Raw genomic sequence first — 17323 nt, 5'->3', positions numbered from 1 at the left:
TGGCGATCGCCACTGAGAGACCCAGGTGCCAGGGACAGCCCCGCTGCTCTTGGCCTGGGCGCTGTCTCTGAGGTCCAGCACTAGAGAGGGCCACTCCACGGCCGCACGCCATCGCCCCGTAGTGGCCGGACACCGCAATGGCAGCTCTAGACAGTTGTAAATAAAAGGTCACTAAACCTGTGCCCGCCTTTTAGGGGGGCGGTAGTTTAACCTGGTTGATGACAGAAAGCCAGCGAGCACAGATAGAAGGAATGGAAGGATTGGAGAAAACTCTGTGCAGCCCCCAGTGAATCATTGATTCAGGGTGAAAGTCATCACAAAATGGCACAAGGGCTAAAGAAAGGTGGTCCAAGCTATCAGTCCCCAGCCCCAAATGACCGGACACTGTGGGCGTGGGGTGGGGGGTCTCTCACGCAGCAGCCGCACCTGTGGGCAGTCAAACCTGACCCTCATCCAGCCTTCAGGGTTGCACCCAGCTGTCAGGACACAGGAAGGCTGAGCAGGGTGCACAGGAAGACAATCACCACCCTAGTCTGGGACAGTTTGCAAGACAACCGTCCTGATATTTTCATAGAGTTAAAGTCATGGATGAAGGAAGGAATGAACGCCTAGATAAAGGAGGGGATGTACTCTTTTACATATTTGCATATACAAATCTTTTTTTAAAATTTTTTTTTATTGCTTACAGTAAAACAAAGGGTATTACATATGTGTCCCTTTTTTTCCCCCGCCCTTGACAATCCCCTGGCCTCCCCTACCCCCCAGTGTCTTATGTCCATTGGTTATGCTTATATGCATGCATACAAGTCCTTTGGTTGATCTCTTGCCCCCCTCCCTTATGCCCCCCATGCATATACAAATCTTGACTGGATCTGGGTTCAAAGAAAAAGCTCTATGTCATTTGGGGGTCAATTGGGAAAGCTTGCATATGGACTGGATGTTGGATTATAGTGCAGAATAATTGTTTATTTTCTTAGGTGTGACAATGTAGTGCTTATGTTCATGCAGAATGGACTCAGCAGATATTTTCTGTGTCAGGAACCCCAAGCCTGTGGATCTACTGGGCTACGAGGATGGAGGGCAATGATCTATTATGGCAAAGGGACACAAAGCAAATCAGCACAGGAAAAGGTCATACAGAGCGAGTCCAGGAGACACCGGGAGGAGGCTTCCAGAATCCTCTCCAGATAGAGACACACAGGCCACACTTACCTCCTTAGCAAGGAGCTGCGACAACACGGGTAAGAGGTCGACTAGCAGGAAGCAAAATGGAGAAGCACCCACTTCCTTTACATTAGTGATTACAGGATAGTTAACATTTCCAGTTAGTAGAGATGGTATGTGGGCAGCAGCATAACTGGTGCCAATGTGGCTATGCCTCCAAGGGGTTTGGAAAAGAAATGGACCCGGACTTGTCAAAGGCATCTGATCCTAGATGCATAAGAACAATGGGCAGGGCTGCTTTCGGGAAAGATTGTCCTTTCACTAAGGAAGCTATAGGCCACGGGGAACCTTTTTGTGAATACATGCCAAAACCGGCAAAATCTCTGACTCAAAAATTCTCCTGCGTGCCAACCCTAATTTTTTGAGAACATGATATGCCTACTTGATATCTCTTAAGGTGTACATATGTGAAGAAGCTTGAAGAAATAATAAAATGCATTCAAGTGACACAAAAACAGTATATGATGATGAAAAATACATTTATTTTTTAATGTATACATGTACACTGATACTCCAACAGAAAACTTTATGACTCCGTTTGATATTATCAGTGGGACTTTTTTTTTAAATATATTTTATTGATTTTTTACAGAGAGGAAGGTAGAGAGATAGAGAGTTAGAAACATCGATGAGAGAGAAACATCGATCAGCTGCCTCCCACACATCCCCCACTGGGGATATGCCCGCATCCCAGGTACATGCCCTTGACCGGAATCGAACCTGGGACCCCTCAGTCCGCAGGCCGACGTTCCATCCACCGAGCCTAACCGGCCTCGGCTATCAGTGGGACTTTTGCTGCTGCATCACTGATGACAGAGATTTTACATCAGGTTTATATTTCATGATCTTCAGAGATATGCACGAGCTACTACTTTCATCCATGAGGCTACTCCTATTACGAGACTTAACACAATTAATCACTGAGAACAAAGATTCACAAATATATGTGGATAAAAACATTTTTGAAACAGAAAAAATTTTCTGGAATCGCATTCCAAGTCCTCAATAGTTCATTTTCAACACTTCTCTCTGGTACTCCTCTCTCTAATCCCTTTCTTTCAATGTTTTCCAAGTCAATTCTAAGGTCAATAAATTTCTGCTTCCAAATTGAGCTACTCTGAAATCCAATCAATTGCATTTCAGTCAGCTATGTCTATCCATGAAAACATTTGTAAGTTTAGTTCCTCCAATTTCATGCTGTCTGGAAACTTCATGAATTTTGCTGTCTCTTCCATTTCTCCAAATTTCGCAAATCTTGAGAACTGCTCAACAGTTGACTCGATGATGTTTAAAAACAGCTTTTGAAGGCTTTGACAGAAGGTCTTTGGGAGGTCTTTGATGTGCCTCTTGACTTTTGGGAAATATCTAAATCTCTCACCATCCACATCCCTCTGAAAGACGTCCAGTTTCTTTTCAAAAAGCCTTTATGAAACCAAACGTAACATCAAGTGTCTTGCCAGTTACTTGTAATTGAACATTTAAGTCATTCATCTGTTCACAAAAATTGTAAATGGAAGATTATAAGAGAGGGTTTCGCGTGCCAGCAAATGTTACTGGCATGCCATGTTTGGCACGGGTGCCAGGGGTTGCCCACAGCTAGCCTAGGATGTGATTACCCCCAAGACCTGCCCAGCTAGGAATTTATGAAGGAATCACCTTTGTGGTCACTTTCAGGCTCACCAACCAGCGCCCAGAGCTTATCAGGTCTGCTATGTAGCCCCTTTTTCATTCACACATTCATTCATTCATTCATTCATTCATTCATTCATTCATTCAATTATGACTGAATTGTAGGGGTCTCTCCTTCCCTTCCACACCTGGCCTCCCAGCCTTCCTTGAATTACAAACCAGGCTCTTCCCTGGCAGGTACAGGAAAAGCTGGCCTCTCCCACTTACCTGCTCATGGGCCACTCCTAATGGGTTCCGCACGTAGCCTACAGAAGGCAAGGCTGGGCCTGCTCCTGCAGTCAGCACCCAGTGGTGGGAGAGGCCCAGCATCCCCTGAGGTGCAGCCCTGGATGGGGGAGGGGGTGCAGGTGGAATGCCACTCCCACCCCAACCTGAGGCCCTGGGAGGCATCTCATCACTGGACTCCTTTGTGCCTCCTCTGCTCACACACGTCAGCCCTTCACTATGTCCCTGGGTCACACGCTGGTGGAAGGTGGGTGCAGGACCAGGTCTTGCAGATGAGAAGTGCAAAGCATTCCCATGCACTGGGGAGTGAGGCCAGGCAGGCCTGGTCCTGGACTCCAAGATGCCCTGGCAGTGTCTGTCCCCCAGCTACTTCTGGAGCCCAGTGGGCACAGACTTCTCTCCCTACTGCTCTTGGGGACTCTCAGGTCCAGCTCCCAGTCATCTCTGGGTCTCTCCCACCTGGATCCTGCCCTGCAGGGGGTGAGGCAGCGGAGGTCATAGCTTCCAGAACTCAGGCCTGGGATGTGGGTTTGCAGCTTCACAGGGAGAAGGACAAATCACAGGAAGATGGGAAGAGCAGATGTTTGGTAACCAGGTGTCTGCCCTGCCATGCAGGTGAGTCTCAGATTTAAAAAAAGTTCTCTGATCTTTGCTCTCTTATTGGACCAGGCTCCCCACCTACATGATTTTAATATAATCATTTGATTTTTGTTTCCCCCTTTATTTTAGAGAGAGGAGGGGAGAGGGAGAGCAAGAGAGAAACAACGTGAGAGAGAAACATTGATCAGTTGTCTCCAGTTTAGGGCCCAGGCGGATATGAACCCAGGACCCTTTGGTGCACAGGAGAAAGCTGCAAAGGACTGACCACCCCGGCCAGGGCCTTCCCTGAATGCCAGGAGGGAGAGGTGGGAGTTCTCTCCACCCCATGGCTGGGTTTTGATCGCCCTCCGCTCAACATAATCAACACGCGAAAGTGGCACCTTTTGGAGGCGCGCAGAGCTGGATACCTCCCCAGTGTGTCTCCGGGGCCAATAAAACCAACACCAAATAGGGTACGTGCACTGCAGCTCATGCCAGTGGTACCCAGGTGGCGCCCTCCGCGAGGACCAGGTTGTGCAAGATGCGGGCCCTCACCCAGCTCCCCCCCCCCCGCCCTACCCCACTTTTTGCCCGCACCCCCTTACCCCATTCCACCCCCCCTACCCCACCCCACCCCTAACCGGCGTTGGCGCCCCGCCACTCCCAACAAACCGCCCTCCCCGCCCCCGAGTGGCTCCGCCCCGCATCACCTGAGCCCAGGACTTATGACAGAGGGAGGACCCTGCTTGCAGTTAAAACCCCTCGCTCTGCCTTCGCTGCTAATCTCACTCACAGGCCACTGCTCTGAGCCCGCTGCCCTTCCCTTCTGAGCCCACTGCTCTGTGCCTGCTGCCCTTCCCTTCTGAGCCCACTGCTCTGTGCCCGCTGCCCTTCCCTTCTGAGCCCACTGCTCTGTGCCCGCTGCCCTTCCCTTCTGAGCCCACTGCTCTGTGCCCGCTGCCCTTCCCTTCTGAGCCCACTGCTCTGTGCCCGCTGCCCTTCCCTTCTGAGCCCACTGCTCTGTGCCCGCTGCCCTTCCCTTCTGAGCCCACTGCTCTGAGCCCGCTGCCCTTCCCTTCTGAGCCCACTGCTCTGTGCCCGCTGCTCCGCCATGAGCGCTCCCGTGGTGCGGCTTGGTGGGACCTCGAAAACCCGGGTCGCCACAGCCGAGATCCAGGCCATCGCCGACAAGGTAGGCGGCCAGGTCCCCCTGAGCCTGAGTCCGGTGCCGCCCTGTCCGCACAGGGGCAGCGCCCTCCGGGACGCGGAGGGTATGGACGCTGGGACAGGGACCCTGGGCCTCGGCTTGGAGAGTGAAGGGCCTGGTGTGCTTGTCCTCGGGCGGTTCCGGTCAGTGAAGCTGGGACAGGGTCTGCAGGGGTCCTAACTTCCGCCCTGCCTTATTCCAGTGCTCCTTGTGCAAGTAAAACAAAAACGGAAACCAGGCTGGGATGCAGAGGCAGAGCCTGGTTCAGACCTGGGCAGCGCTTGACTCCTGTGCCTCAGTTTCCTCGTCTGTAAAGTGGGCATCACTGGGGGGCCTTCACCGAAGGTTCTAGGGAAGGTGGGAGGTTGGGGCCACAGGAAGGCTCACGTTCTGAGAAGACACAGAGTCCAACAAACCTGCAGCTTCCCAAACGCAGATAGAACCCCACCCCCATTCCAACCCCTGTACTCAGGTGGTTTAGACCAGTGGTGGGCAAACTGCGGCTCTTTGGCCCCTTGAGTGTGGCTCTTCCTAAGCCTGAGGAGTACTCTAATTAAGTTAATAATAATGTACCTACCTATATAGTTTAAGTTTAAAAAATTTGGCTCTCAAAGGAAATTTCAATCGTTGACCTCTTGATATTTGGCTCTGTTGACTAATGAGTACCCGACCACTGCCCTAATCCGATAGAACCCCCACATTCCACCCTCCCATTTGCTCAGGTGGTTTAGACCATCTGACCACAGTTAAGGACGGTGAGTCCGTCCCATGAGACTTTGAAAATGAGGAATCTGTAGGGACTGGGTGGTGAGCCAGTTGGGCGAGGTTCCTCTCCCACACAGCTCCGGAGCCCAGCCTCTCCTGAGGTTCCGGGTTCCCAGGCCTAAGGAATTCCTCACTTGCTGTGTGAACTGTGAATGGGCATCAGCTCAGGAGAGAGGAGTGGCTGTCTCCGGGCTCCCTGATGTGGTGCTGGTCACTTGAAAGTGACAATTAGGAGGGCGGTCACCATGGCCGCTGGGAGGCAGTTCTGAGGGCGGGGCTTGCCTGTGGCTCCTAGAGGACAGGGCAGGGACACCCTCTTGCTGCCTGAGGTACTGATCCTCCCCCAGCTCTATGGGCTGCAGGTGTGGAGAACAGAGGCCAGAGAGGGAGCCCCGGCCAGAGGATGTCAAAGTCCCCAATTCTGGCTCAGCCTCCTCAAGTAGGGCCCACCAGTCCGACCTGGGCCTTCCCTGGCCCTCTGCAGTCTCCTGGCCCCTTGAGGGTGGTAACTGGCAACTTCCTCACCATCCCCAGGCCTTTCCTGCTCCCCTTGGCTCTAGTTCAGCCCGTCTTTCTCCCGGTCCACAGTACGATCAGTGAACTGTCACCACGGGCAGTGCCTGGAGGCTGCCACATGCCCAGTCCCATCGCCTGCATTTGGGTCTTCTCACCATTCCTGCTTTCCTGCCTCCACTCCTGAAACAGGCCAAGAGGGAAGCCATTCCTTCCCAGACTCCCGTGTGCGTTTGTGTGTGTCACTCATCCCCGTAGGCTTGTCCACCGTCTGCAGGGTCAGATCCCTGCGGACCAGACATGGCACCTTGCACGACAGGTGAGCACTGAGACACAGGTAGGCCTGCAGTGAGAACCCTGCCGGCCGCATGCCGAGGGCAGAGGAGCAGCAGGAGGGGCCTGCCTTCTCCCTTCCTTACCCTCCCTCCCAACCTCAGCTGCTGACTCCATTCTCCCTCCATTCTTATCCCTGGTTAGGGCCCCTCCCTGAAGGTGCGGGCAGGCCACAGGCCTCCTGCCGGCCACGGGTTTGACAGGCTTAGTCCTGATTGTGAGGAATAATCCGTAAAGGGGGGGCTTAGAGGTCACCTTGTAACATTTGACATGAGGCCGCAGCTCCGGTGTCGGTCACTCTTGCAGGAAGGAGACACTGAGTTCCCCTCTCTCCTGCCCCCTAGGTGAAGTCCCAGCTGGAGGAGAAGGAAAACAAGAAGTACCCCACTTTCAAGGCCACGGAGTACAAGAGCCAGGTGGTCGCGGGGACTAACTACTTCATCAAGGTGGAGTGTCTGCTACAGGGGTGCTCATGCAGATGTGGGGAGATGGGGGACTTACAGGGGCCAGGAAAGGGGTGCTTAAAGGGGTTCCTGTAGCCTTGGCTGGTGTGGCTCAGTGGATAGAGCGTCAGCCTACTCACCAAAGGGCCTTGGGTTTGATTCCCGGTCAATGGCGGGTACCTGGGTTGCAGGTTGGATCCCTGGCCTCAGTTGTTGCGTATGCAGGAGGCAATCAGTCGATGTACCTCTCCCTCTCTCTTTCTCTCTAAAAAATCATTAAAATGTTTTTAAAATAATAAAATAAAAGGAGTGTGCATGCACTCCTGCAGGCCTCCATGGAGGAGAGGACTGAGCCTTGCAGGCAACTAAGGGCTCTGAGGAGCGGATGTAGCGTGCCAGGGGTGCTGGCTGGGTGATTGGCATCTGCTACTCCCGAAAGAGGAAGATGGGAATGTCACACCCTAGTGGCTGATGCCCTGAAGGGACTGGGCCTCCAGGCTCTCAGGGCCTTTCTCACACAGTCCGCCAGGCACAGGGACATGGTGTCAGAGGCAGCACCTGCCCCCCTCACTCGACTCTCTTTGCAGGTTCAAGTTGCAGATAATGACTTCGTGCACCTTCGAGTGTTTGAAAGTCTCCCTCATGAAAACAAGGCCTTGGCCTTGGACAGTTATCAGACCAACAAGACCAAGCAGGACGAGCTGGCCTATTTCTAGTTCTGGATTTTGAACTGAACCTTCACCACGTGGTTCTCTGTCACGTGTTCTCGTGTTGGAGTCAGAAATGTATGAGGTCTCGAATCTGTGCACTTTCGCTGGAGGGGCTGCTCTGCACCAATCTGGTGTTTCTGCTTCTGACTTTAACAGCGTGATTTTCCTCCCAATCAATGATCTTAACTAAATTGCTTTCCAAGAGGGCTTAGATGATCCCTAAATAAATACATTTTGAAGTTTTTGCAAATTTCTTCCTTTGCTGTGGGTTTTTTTCTTCATCTGAAACCATAACCACCACTAGACGTGTTTACAAAGGTCTTTTTTGGCCACGCCCTGGGCCTGAGGCCCTCCACCTGAGCAGGAGAGCCCAGCGGGGCTGCCCCAGGTCCGAGCAAGTGGGTGGTCGACCTAGGACCCCAGGAGTGGCTCCAACTACAGCTCTGGACTCCGCTGCGTGGACTCTGCGTCCTGTCTCCAGGCCTCGGTTGCCCCCTTAAGTAAAGGGATGTGAGTGAACCCGGTTCTAGACCATGAGTTCCAGATGTGCTCAGTCATAGTTTCCGTAGCAGCAATGACACGGCACGGACCAAAGTGTTGCACAATCCTGCTGCACAGCTGCTCAGAACCGGAGGCCTGGGAGGCGGTGCCGCTCATCCCTGAGCTTCAGCACCTGCTCAAAGCCTGAGCCTCTGGAAGGGCCCGTTTCAACAGGGTTCTGCCTGTCAGTGCGGTCAGTGCCTGGTTGGTTTGCCCCATGTTTGTGTGAAATAGATTAAAAAGAGGGCCCTGACATCATAGGAGTAATGACTGTTTGGTAAAATTTCTATCTGCGTGGCTCAGGGTCAAGGTAGAATATGTGTTCCTGAGGGTTAATGTCGGTCTGACATTCCTGAACCCCACTCAGCTCCCCTGGGGCCTGTGGCGTTTTGTCTGTGTCCTGAGGTCCTGAGGAACATGGAAGGGCGGGCGGTGAGCATGCGGAGCCTGGAGAGCAGCAGTGAGAAATCTCTGCACAGTGAGCTGTGTGCGTCCATGTCCCTCCATGAACTGGAAGAATAAAACATTCATAACACCCTCTTCATGTCAAGCAACTCTGCACTGAACAGAAGATGGAACACCATTCCCACCTGGGACTTTCAGGGACCGGCAGGGGGAGACGACATTGAGGGGGCTAAGCAGAGCTGACAGCCATGCCCTGCTCCGCCTGGTTAGAAATGGGTGATTGCTTATTGGGTGTGGGTTGTGCCCAGGGTGATGAGGCATCTGTGACAGGAAAGGGGAGACAGTTACACAAGGCTGGGAGGTACAAATGCCCTGGGATGTGCAATTGAAGTGACTCAGGTATACTTCCTTCCTGTGACTTTCACCTCACTGAAAACATAGCACAAGACCGTCAACCACAGCCAGTCTGGGGGACCCCTTGGCAGAGGATTTGGGGAACCAATGCTGGGTTTGCACTCTTCCATCTGCCCAGCCTCTCCGCTGCCCACCCTGGGCTCTGGGTGCTGACCTGTGGGTTCTTCCTTGCCATTCGTTCCCCAGCACTTGCTGCAGGGACTACCTCGGGGTCTCCTGGCAGTGACCTCTCTTCTACAGGATGCTTTTTGGGTCCTGGTACTTGGCCTGCCAGTGAGCCCTTCAGGCTCAGCTGGTAATGGCGTCCCTTCCCTCCACGTCCCCCTGGGGGTGCTGACCACCCCACCACTTTTACTAAGCACTCAAGTCACTGGTCAGTGCCATCTGTTTCCCCAGCACCAAGAAGACAGCGACAAAGGGACCCGCCCACCCTTGAGAGTCACAGGCCCTAACTCTCCAGCTGTCTAGGCAGGGACCACTAAGCAGCACAGGGCGGTCAGCGTGGGTTTGAGAGGCAGAGTCAGGCGCTTCCGACACAAAGCAGATGCCGCGACCTCCCGCCCTCTCCTTGGCTTTCTCACAAAGCCTGTTACTTGGGGATGACCTGGGGATTTATCTACAAAAATGTGTGAGGGTGTATAGTACCTGCTGGGCTAGTAGGACCAGAGCTGTCACCACCCAGGTGTGAAGGAATTAGAACCCAGAAGGGGCAGTGACACCTGATGGATGACTAGAGCTTGTCCTTACAATCTAGCAGGGATGGACCAGGAAAGAGAGCCCCACCCTCCTGATCCCATGGCAGGTCTTGCAGGAACCCGGAGTGGGTATTGCACCAGAGTGGGTTGGCGGGGAGGGGACTTGGGGCATGATGGGCAGGGCAAGGCAGGCCCTTTCTTTAAGAGGGAGATATTTGCCTGGCCAGCATGGTTCAATGGTTGAGCATTGACCTATGAACCAGGTCAGCTTGATTCTAGGACAGGGCACATGCCAAGATTGCAGGCTGTATCCCCAGTGAGGGTGTTTGTAGGAGGCAGACAATCGATGATTATCATCATTGATGTTTCTCTCTCTCTCTCCCTCTCTGAAATCAATATATATATATATATATATATATATATATATATATATATATATATAAAATATATGTATATAATGTATACTAGAGGCCCAATGCATGAAAATTCATGTAAGAGTAGGCTTTTCTTCCCCTGGCTGCCAGCACCGGCTTCCCTCTGGCACCCAGGACCTGGGTTTCCCTGGCAGCCCCAGCTTCGTCCAGACCTCTGGTCTACTTAGCATATTATGTTTTTATTATTATAGACTAGAGGACTGTTGCACAAAAAGTTGTGCACTTGGTGGTGTCCCTCAGCCCAGCCTTTGCCCTTTGCAGTCCGGGACCCCTTGGAGGATGTTCACCTGCTGGCTTTGGCCCGCTCCCTGGGGGAACGGTCCCAAGCTGGCAGTCAGACATCCCTCTGGCAGACCAGCAGTCCTTGGTGGATGTCCTCTTGCCAGCAGGGAGCAGGCCTAAGCTGCAGTTGGACATCCTTAGTGCTGCTGAGAAGGCGGGAAAGGTTCCCACCACCACTGTACTGGCAGCCGTCATCCTGGCTTGTGGCTGAGCAGAGTTCCCCCTGTGGGAGCATACAGACCTCCAGGGGGCAGCTCCTGCACTAAGCGTCTGCCCCCTGGTGGTCATTGTGTGTCATAGTGACCAGTCATTCACAGTCATTCTGCTGTTAGGGTCAGTTTGCATATTACCCTTTCATTATATAGGATAGAGGCCTGGCGCATGGTGGGGGCGGGGGGTTTGACCTGAAGGGTGTCCCGGATCAGGGTGGGGGTCCCGCTGGGGTGCCTGGCCAGCCTGAGTGAGGGGCTGATAGAAGTTTGTAGGCTGGTCATGCCCCCTTCAGGGTGGGGGTCCCCACTAGGGTGCCAGCCAGCCTGGATGAGGGGCTGATGGCTATTTGCAGCTGGTCACACCCCTTTCAGGGTGGGGTTCCCCACTGGGGTACCTGGCCAGCCTGGGTGAGGGGCTGATGGCTGTTTTCACGCTGGCCACACCCCCTTTAGGGTGGGGGGTCCCACTGGGGTTCCTGGCCAGTCTGGGAGAGGGGCTGAGGGCCGTTTTCAGGCAGGCCAAGCCCCGCAACGGAAGCTCGCAGCCTCTCCTTTTTTTCTTTTTTCTTTTTTTTTTACTCTAGGAGTTATTTACCTTCTATAATTTAAACTTTGTAGCTTTGAGAGGAGCTCAGAGCCGGCCAGGGCGGCCAGGAGGGAAGACTACTGCTCACTCAAGCTCCGTGGCCACGGCCAGCTGAAAGCAGGTATCTGGGGTTTATTGACCTTCTATAATTGAAACATTGTTGCTTTGAGTGGAGCTCAGAGCTGGCCGCCACAGAGGGGAAGCTTGGCTTCCTCCATCATTGTGGCAACCAAGCCTCCTGCTTGCTCCAGCTCCATGGATGCTGGCCGCCATCTTGATTGGGTTAATTTGCATATAGTCACTCTGCTTGGATGGTGGGTGTGGCTTAAGGTGTAGCAAAGGTACTATCAATTAGCATATTTGTATTTTATTAGTGTGGATTATTATTATAGATATGGTCTTTAAAGAGGTAGTTAAGACACAACAAGGTCACTGTGTGGGACTTCATCCAATCAGACTGTGTCCTTATAAGATGTGATCAGCACACAGACATGGAGGGGCAATCACGTGAGGACACAGGGAGGAGACAGCATCTTCATGCCGAAGAAAGAGGCCTCTGGAGAAACCAGCCCTCTCCACACCCTGACACCAGGACACAAAGGGCATCTCTTCTCTCCCGTTAAGGCTTCCCCAACAGCAAAGAGCTGATCAGATGGCTCAGCACTGGACGGGCCTGCGTTCACTGACTCCTTCCTGTGTCACTAGGTGAACACTCTATACTTTGCCTTTTGCAGAGCACACTCTTCTGCAGGTTCTGAGAAGGTAAAAGTACAGAAGGTAGATATTCTCCTCCACTAATGACTCCAATGCAGTGAGACTCTGCCAAGTTGAGAAAGTAGTTTCTGTGATTTCTGTGCATCCCCCCCACCCCCAGTAAATTTTGATCCTTTGCCTATTTAAGTCTGAAATAAACCACTAGCAATGGTCCTAGTGCCTATGCCAGTGATGCTCCTCGACGCTGGCTACCCTTAGAGCAACAGAGGGAGGCAAATGCTGGTGCCTAGGCCCCGCCCTCAGAGTCCAATTAAGGACAGGAGGGTCTGGACATCAAGACTCTAAAGAGCAGATTAAGATGCCCGAGCTGAGGGGAACCAAGATGGTGGCATAGGTTAACACTGGAGTTTGCTGCCTCGAACAACCACTTCAAAAATACAACTAAAAGACGGAACAGACATCACCCAGAATCACAGGAACGCTGGCTGAGTGGAAGTCCTACAACTAGGAGGAAACAGAAACGCATACCGAGACTCAGAGGAGGCACAGTGCTGAAGTCAAATACTAAGGTGCGGAGTGCATGCAGAGCAGACTGGTGGCTGAGGGCGCGGTTGGCGTTTTCAATCGGAAGGGCGTTGAAAACTCTGAGCTCCAGATCCGGGCGAGTCTTTAGGCACCCAGACTCAAACAGGAGAAGCGGGACTGTCTGGCTTCCGTCGGAACTCGAAGGCAGCTTTCTCTCCGAGGTTTGCAGCGGTTGCTGGGACTCAGAGAGGCAGAGCCCCTGGGGATGGGACTGAGAGCAGCCATAACTGCTCGCTACAGCCCACCCTGTTGATCCCGTGCGACCCGCCCCGCCCAAGCCCTGCACAGAGCCATTTGCCGAATAGCCTCAGGCAAAGGCTAGATGAGCACCTCCCTAGAGGACAGAAGTTCTCTCACTGCAGACACAGCTGATTCTCACAGCCAGTTGGCCTGGAGGTCAAATCACGCCAGTATTACCTACAACAATCTAGGCTTAACTACAACAACACTGCACATAGAGACCACTAGGAGTTGCACCAAGAAAGCATAAAAAATGCGGAGACAAAGAAACAGGAAGCAGATGTCAGAAATGGAAGATATAGAGCTCAAAACCACACTTTTAAGGTCTTTCAATAATTTTCTAAAAACTACCGATAAATGTAGTGAGATCCTCAAGAAATCTAATGAGACCCTCGATGTTGTGATAAAGAACCAACTAGAAATTAAGGATACACTGACTGAAATAAAGAATATTATACAGACACCCAACAGCAGACCAGAGGAGCGCAAGAATCAAGTCAAAGAATTGAAATGTGAAGAAGCAAAAAACACCCAACCGGAAAAGCAAAATGAAAAAAGAATCCGAAAATACGAAGATAGTGTAAGGAGCCTCTGGGACAGCTTCAGGCGTACCAACATCAGAATTATAGGGGTGCCAGAAGATGAGGGAGAGCAAGATATTGAAAACCTATTTGAAGAAATAATGACAGAAAACTTCCCCCACCTGGTGAAAGAAATAGACTTACAACTCCAGGAAGCACAGAGAACCCCAAACAAAAGGAATCCAAAGAGGACCACACCAAGACACATCATAATTGAAATGCCAAGAGCAAAAGACAAAGAGAGAATCTTAAAAGCAGCAAGAGAAAAATAGTTAGTTACCTACAAGGGAGTACCCATTTGACTGTAAGCTGATTTCTCAACAGAAACTATAAGGCCAGAAGGGAGTAGCAAGAAATATTCAAAGTGATGAATACCAAGAACCTACAACCAAGATTACTTTATCCAGCAAAGCTATCGTTCAGAATTGAAGGTCAAATAAAGAGCTTCACAGATAAGAAAAAGCTAAAGGAGTTCATCACCACCAAACCAGTATTATATGAAATGCTGAAAAGTATCCTTTTAGAAGACGAAGAAGAAGAAAAAGGTAAAGATACAAATTATGAACAACAAATACACATCTATCAACAAGTGAATCTAAAAATCAAGTGAATAAATAATCTGATGAATAGAATAAACTGGTGAATAGAATAGAATCAGGGCATAGAAAGAAAGTGGACTGACTATTCTCATGGGGGAAAGGGGTGTGGGGGTGCGGGAAGAGACTGGACAAAAATCGTACACATAGGATGAGGACAGTGAGGTGGCGGTAATGGTGGAAGGTGGTGGGAACCGGGTGGAGGGGAGCTAGGGGGGGAAAAAAGAGGAACAAGTGTAATAAAGTAAACAATAAAGATTTAATTTAAAAATGACTCTAAAGACCCCCAAGTGACCCCATGGGCTAGCGGCAGTGTTGAGAACTGCTGATCATGGTCAGAAGAGGAAAAGCTCACTGACAAACTTCACAACCATCAGATGAGAGTCAGTGCAGCAGCTTGGTAACACCACACCAGCTTGCCACTTTAATTTTAAAATGTAGGGTATTGCCCCATCGGGTTTGGCTCAGTGGATAGAGCATCGGCCTGTGGTTTGATTCTGGTCAAGAGCACATGCCAGGGTTTGGGCTTGATCCCCAGTAGGGGGCGTGCAGGAGGCAGCTGACCAGTGATTCTCTCTATCATTGATGTTTCTCTCTATTTCCCTCTCCTTTCCTGTCTGAAATCAATAAAAATATATTTTATATAAATAAATAAATAAAATGTAGGGTATTAGCCCTTTGGACTTTTGAGCTGAGTGTATTTTAGGTAAATGAGTTAATAGGAGTTGAAGTGTCTCACACAGAAGCACCAGCAGACACCAGCTACCATGGGGACTGCTCTCTTGCTCTAGATCTTAGAACCCAGGCTTCTGTGTGTGGAAGCTACTGACACAGTGGTTCTGGCCTCCCCAAGGGGTAAGGATACTCACGTGCCTCTGTGGTTTGAAAAGCATGGACGAGCTGGGAGATGGTCCTTCCTAGTTCCTCCTGTGCACGAAACAGAAAAAAAAACTCCTTCAGCCCCTGAAGAAATGAGGCCTCACAACAAGCAACACACTCAGCGGCCCACCCGGCATGAGACAGGCTTCACTGGCTGCTGCAGCCCCGTGTGCATGAGGCCTGCAAGCTGCATCCCTGCTGCGAAGGGCTTCCCTCTACAGCTGGGCCCGCAGAACCTTGCAACAGGGAGTCACTGCCCTCATGATCCGGCTGAGTCCTGAGCAACAGAGGCTGGCCATCGAAGGAGAGAATAAGAGAGGGCAGGCCAGAGCAGGGAGCTTCCTCACCGCCCGGGCCCGGGTCACCTGCTCCTACCCCGCCAGGCGCTGGGCCAGCTGGATCTCAGGGGGGAGCTGCACCCGCGGAACCATGGCGATCTCCACTGAGAGCCCCAGATACCAGGGACAGCTCCAGTGCGCTTCGCCTGGTCGCGCGGGGTGACGTCACAGGACCGCGCCGACCTGGCCAGGGCGCGCTCTCAGACCACAGGCGCCTGGGAGGACCTCTCCCCGGCCGCACGCCATCGCCCCGTAGTGGCCGGACACCGCAATGACAGCACAGGACAGTTGTAATTAAAAGGTCACTAAACGTGTGCCCGCCTTTAGGGGGGCGGTAGTTGAACCTGGTTGAGGACAGAAGTTCTTTAGCAAAGAAAGCCAGCGAGCACAGACAGAAGGAAATGGGAGAATTGGAGAAAACTCTGTGTAGCCCCCAGTGAGTCTTTGATTCAGGGCGAAAGTCATCAGAAAATGGCACAAGGGCTACAAAAAGGTGGTCCAAGCTATCAGTCCCCGCCCCAAGAGACGGCCACTATGGGCGGGCCGGGGCGTGGGGCCTTCCACGCAGCAGCTGCACCTGTGGACAGTCAAACCTGACCCTCATCCAGCCTTCAGGGCTGCACCCCAGCTGTCAGGACACAGGAAGGCTGAGCAGGGTGCACAAAATGACAATCACGACCCTAGTCTGAGACAGTTCACAAGACAATCGTCCTGATATCTTCACAGACTTAAAGTCATGGATGAAGGAAGGAATGAACGCCTGTATAAAGGAGGGGATATACTCCTTTACATATTTGCAAATACAAATCTTGATTGGATCCCGGTTCAAAGAAAAAGCTCTATGTCATTTGGGGGTCTATTGGGAAAGCTTGCATATGGACTGGATGTTGGATTATAGTGCAGAATAATTGTTTATTTTCTTAGGTGTGACAATGTAGTGTGTATGTTCATGCAAAATGGACTCAGCAGATATTTTCTGTAAAAGGCCACATGTCAGAGAACCCCAAGCCTGTTGATCTACTAGGCTACGAGGATGGAAGGCTATGATCTAATATAGCAAAGGGACACAAAGCAAATCAGCACAGGAAAAGGCCATACAGAGGGACTCCAGGAGACACCGGGAGGAGGCTTCCAGAATCCTCTCCAGGTAGAGACACACAGGCCACACTTACCTCCTTAGCAAGGAGCTGCGACAACACGGGTAAGAGGTCGACTACCGGGAAGCAAAATGGAGTAACACCCACTTCCTTTACATTAGTGAGTACAGGATAGTTAACATTTACAGTAAGTAGAGATGGTATGTGAGCAGCAGCATAAATGGTGCCAATGTGGTCATGCCTCCAAGGGGTTTGGAAAAGAAATTCACCCTGACTTGTCAAAGGTATCTGATCCTAGATGCATAAGAACAAGGGAAGGGCGGCTTACGGGAAAGACTGGTCTTTCACTAAGGAAGCTATACGCCAGGTGTGGGCAAACTTTTTGTGAGAGCATGCCAAAACCGGCAAAATCTCTGACTCAAAATGCTTCTGCGTGCCAGCCCTAATTTTTTGAGAACATGCTACACCTCCTTGGTATCTCTTAAGGTGTATGTATGTGAAGAACCTTGAAGAAATAATAAAATTCATTCGAGTGACTCAAACACAGTATATGATGATGAAAAATACATTTATTTTTGAATGTATACATGTACACTGATAGTCCGACAGAAGACTTTATGACTCCATTTGATATTATCAGTGGGACTTTTGCTACTGCATCACTGATGACAGAGATTTTACATCAGGTTTATATTTCATGACTTGCAGAGATATGCACGAGCTACTACTTTCATCCATCAGGCTACTCCTATTATGAGACTTAACCAAATTCATCACTGAGAACAAAGATTCACAAGCATATGTGGATGAAACGAAAACACTGGTCGGATCTAGGAAGGCAGGGAGAGTTAAGGCAGAGGCATGAAGTTACTCTTCCCCTCTCTCGGCAATCCATGTCTATGGTCTTTAAGATAACTTGTTATGTAAAATTATTTATTTATCTAAGATGCACCTACACTGAATTTATCTGAAAAATAAAAAAGTCCATATTAAGAAAAAAAATGTTAGTGGAAGATTTTAAGAGACGGTTTCGCATG

General features: G+C 51.0%; 1 protein-coding gene and 1 long non-coding RNA gene across 4 annotated transcripts; one reads left to right on the top strand and one right to left on the bottom strand.

Annotated features, from left to right (window-relative positions):
* Window positions 1-1686: 1686 nt before the first annotated feature.
* On the bottom strand, window positions 1687-15369 carry LOC308516978. 3 transcript variants are annotated; one of them, XR_013995794.1, is made up of 3 exons: window positions 15227-15369; window positions 14842-14899; window positions 1687-2715 (listed from the first exon to the last, which is right to left on the bottom strand). It is a non-coding gene; the product is annotated as an uncharacterized lncRNA (long non-coding RNA). The 3 variants fall into 3 exon arrangements; XR_013995795.1 differs by having other exon boundaries at window positions 1687-2646; window positions 15227-15345; XR_013995796.1 differs by lacking the exon at window positions 15227-15369 and adding an exon at window positions 14982-15142.
* On the top strand, window positions 4829-7694 carry LOC308516974 (cystatin-B-like; the record flags this gene model as incomplete). Its single annotated transcript, XM_081088023.1, has 3 exons — window positions 4829-4909; window positions 6880-6981; window positions 7566-7694. 3 exons carry the CDS (start codon window positions 4829-4831, stop codon window positions 7692-7694), a joined length of 312 nt encoding a protein of 103 aa, XP_080944149.1.
* Window positions 15370-17323: the final 1954 nt, after the last annotated feature.

The sequence above is a fragment of the Myotis nattereri genome (assembly GCF_964212035.1).
Source record: "Myotis nattereri genome assembly, chromosome: 3".
NCBI lineage: Eukaryota > Metazoa > Chordata > Mammalia > Chiroptera > Vespertilionidae > Myotis > Myotis nattereri.
Note: the sequence above shows the minus strand (reverse complement) of the source record. Positions and strands in the feature narration are given on the sequence as shown.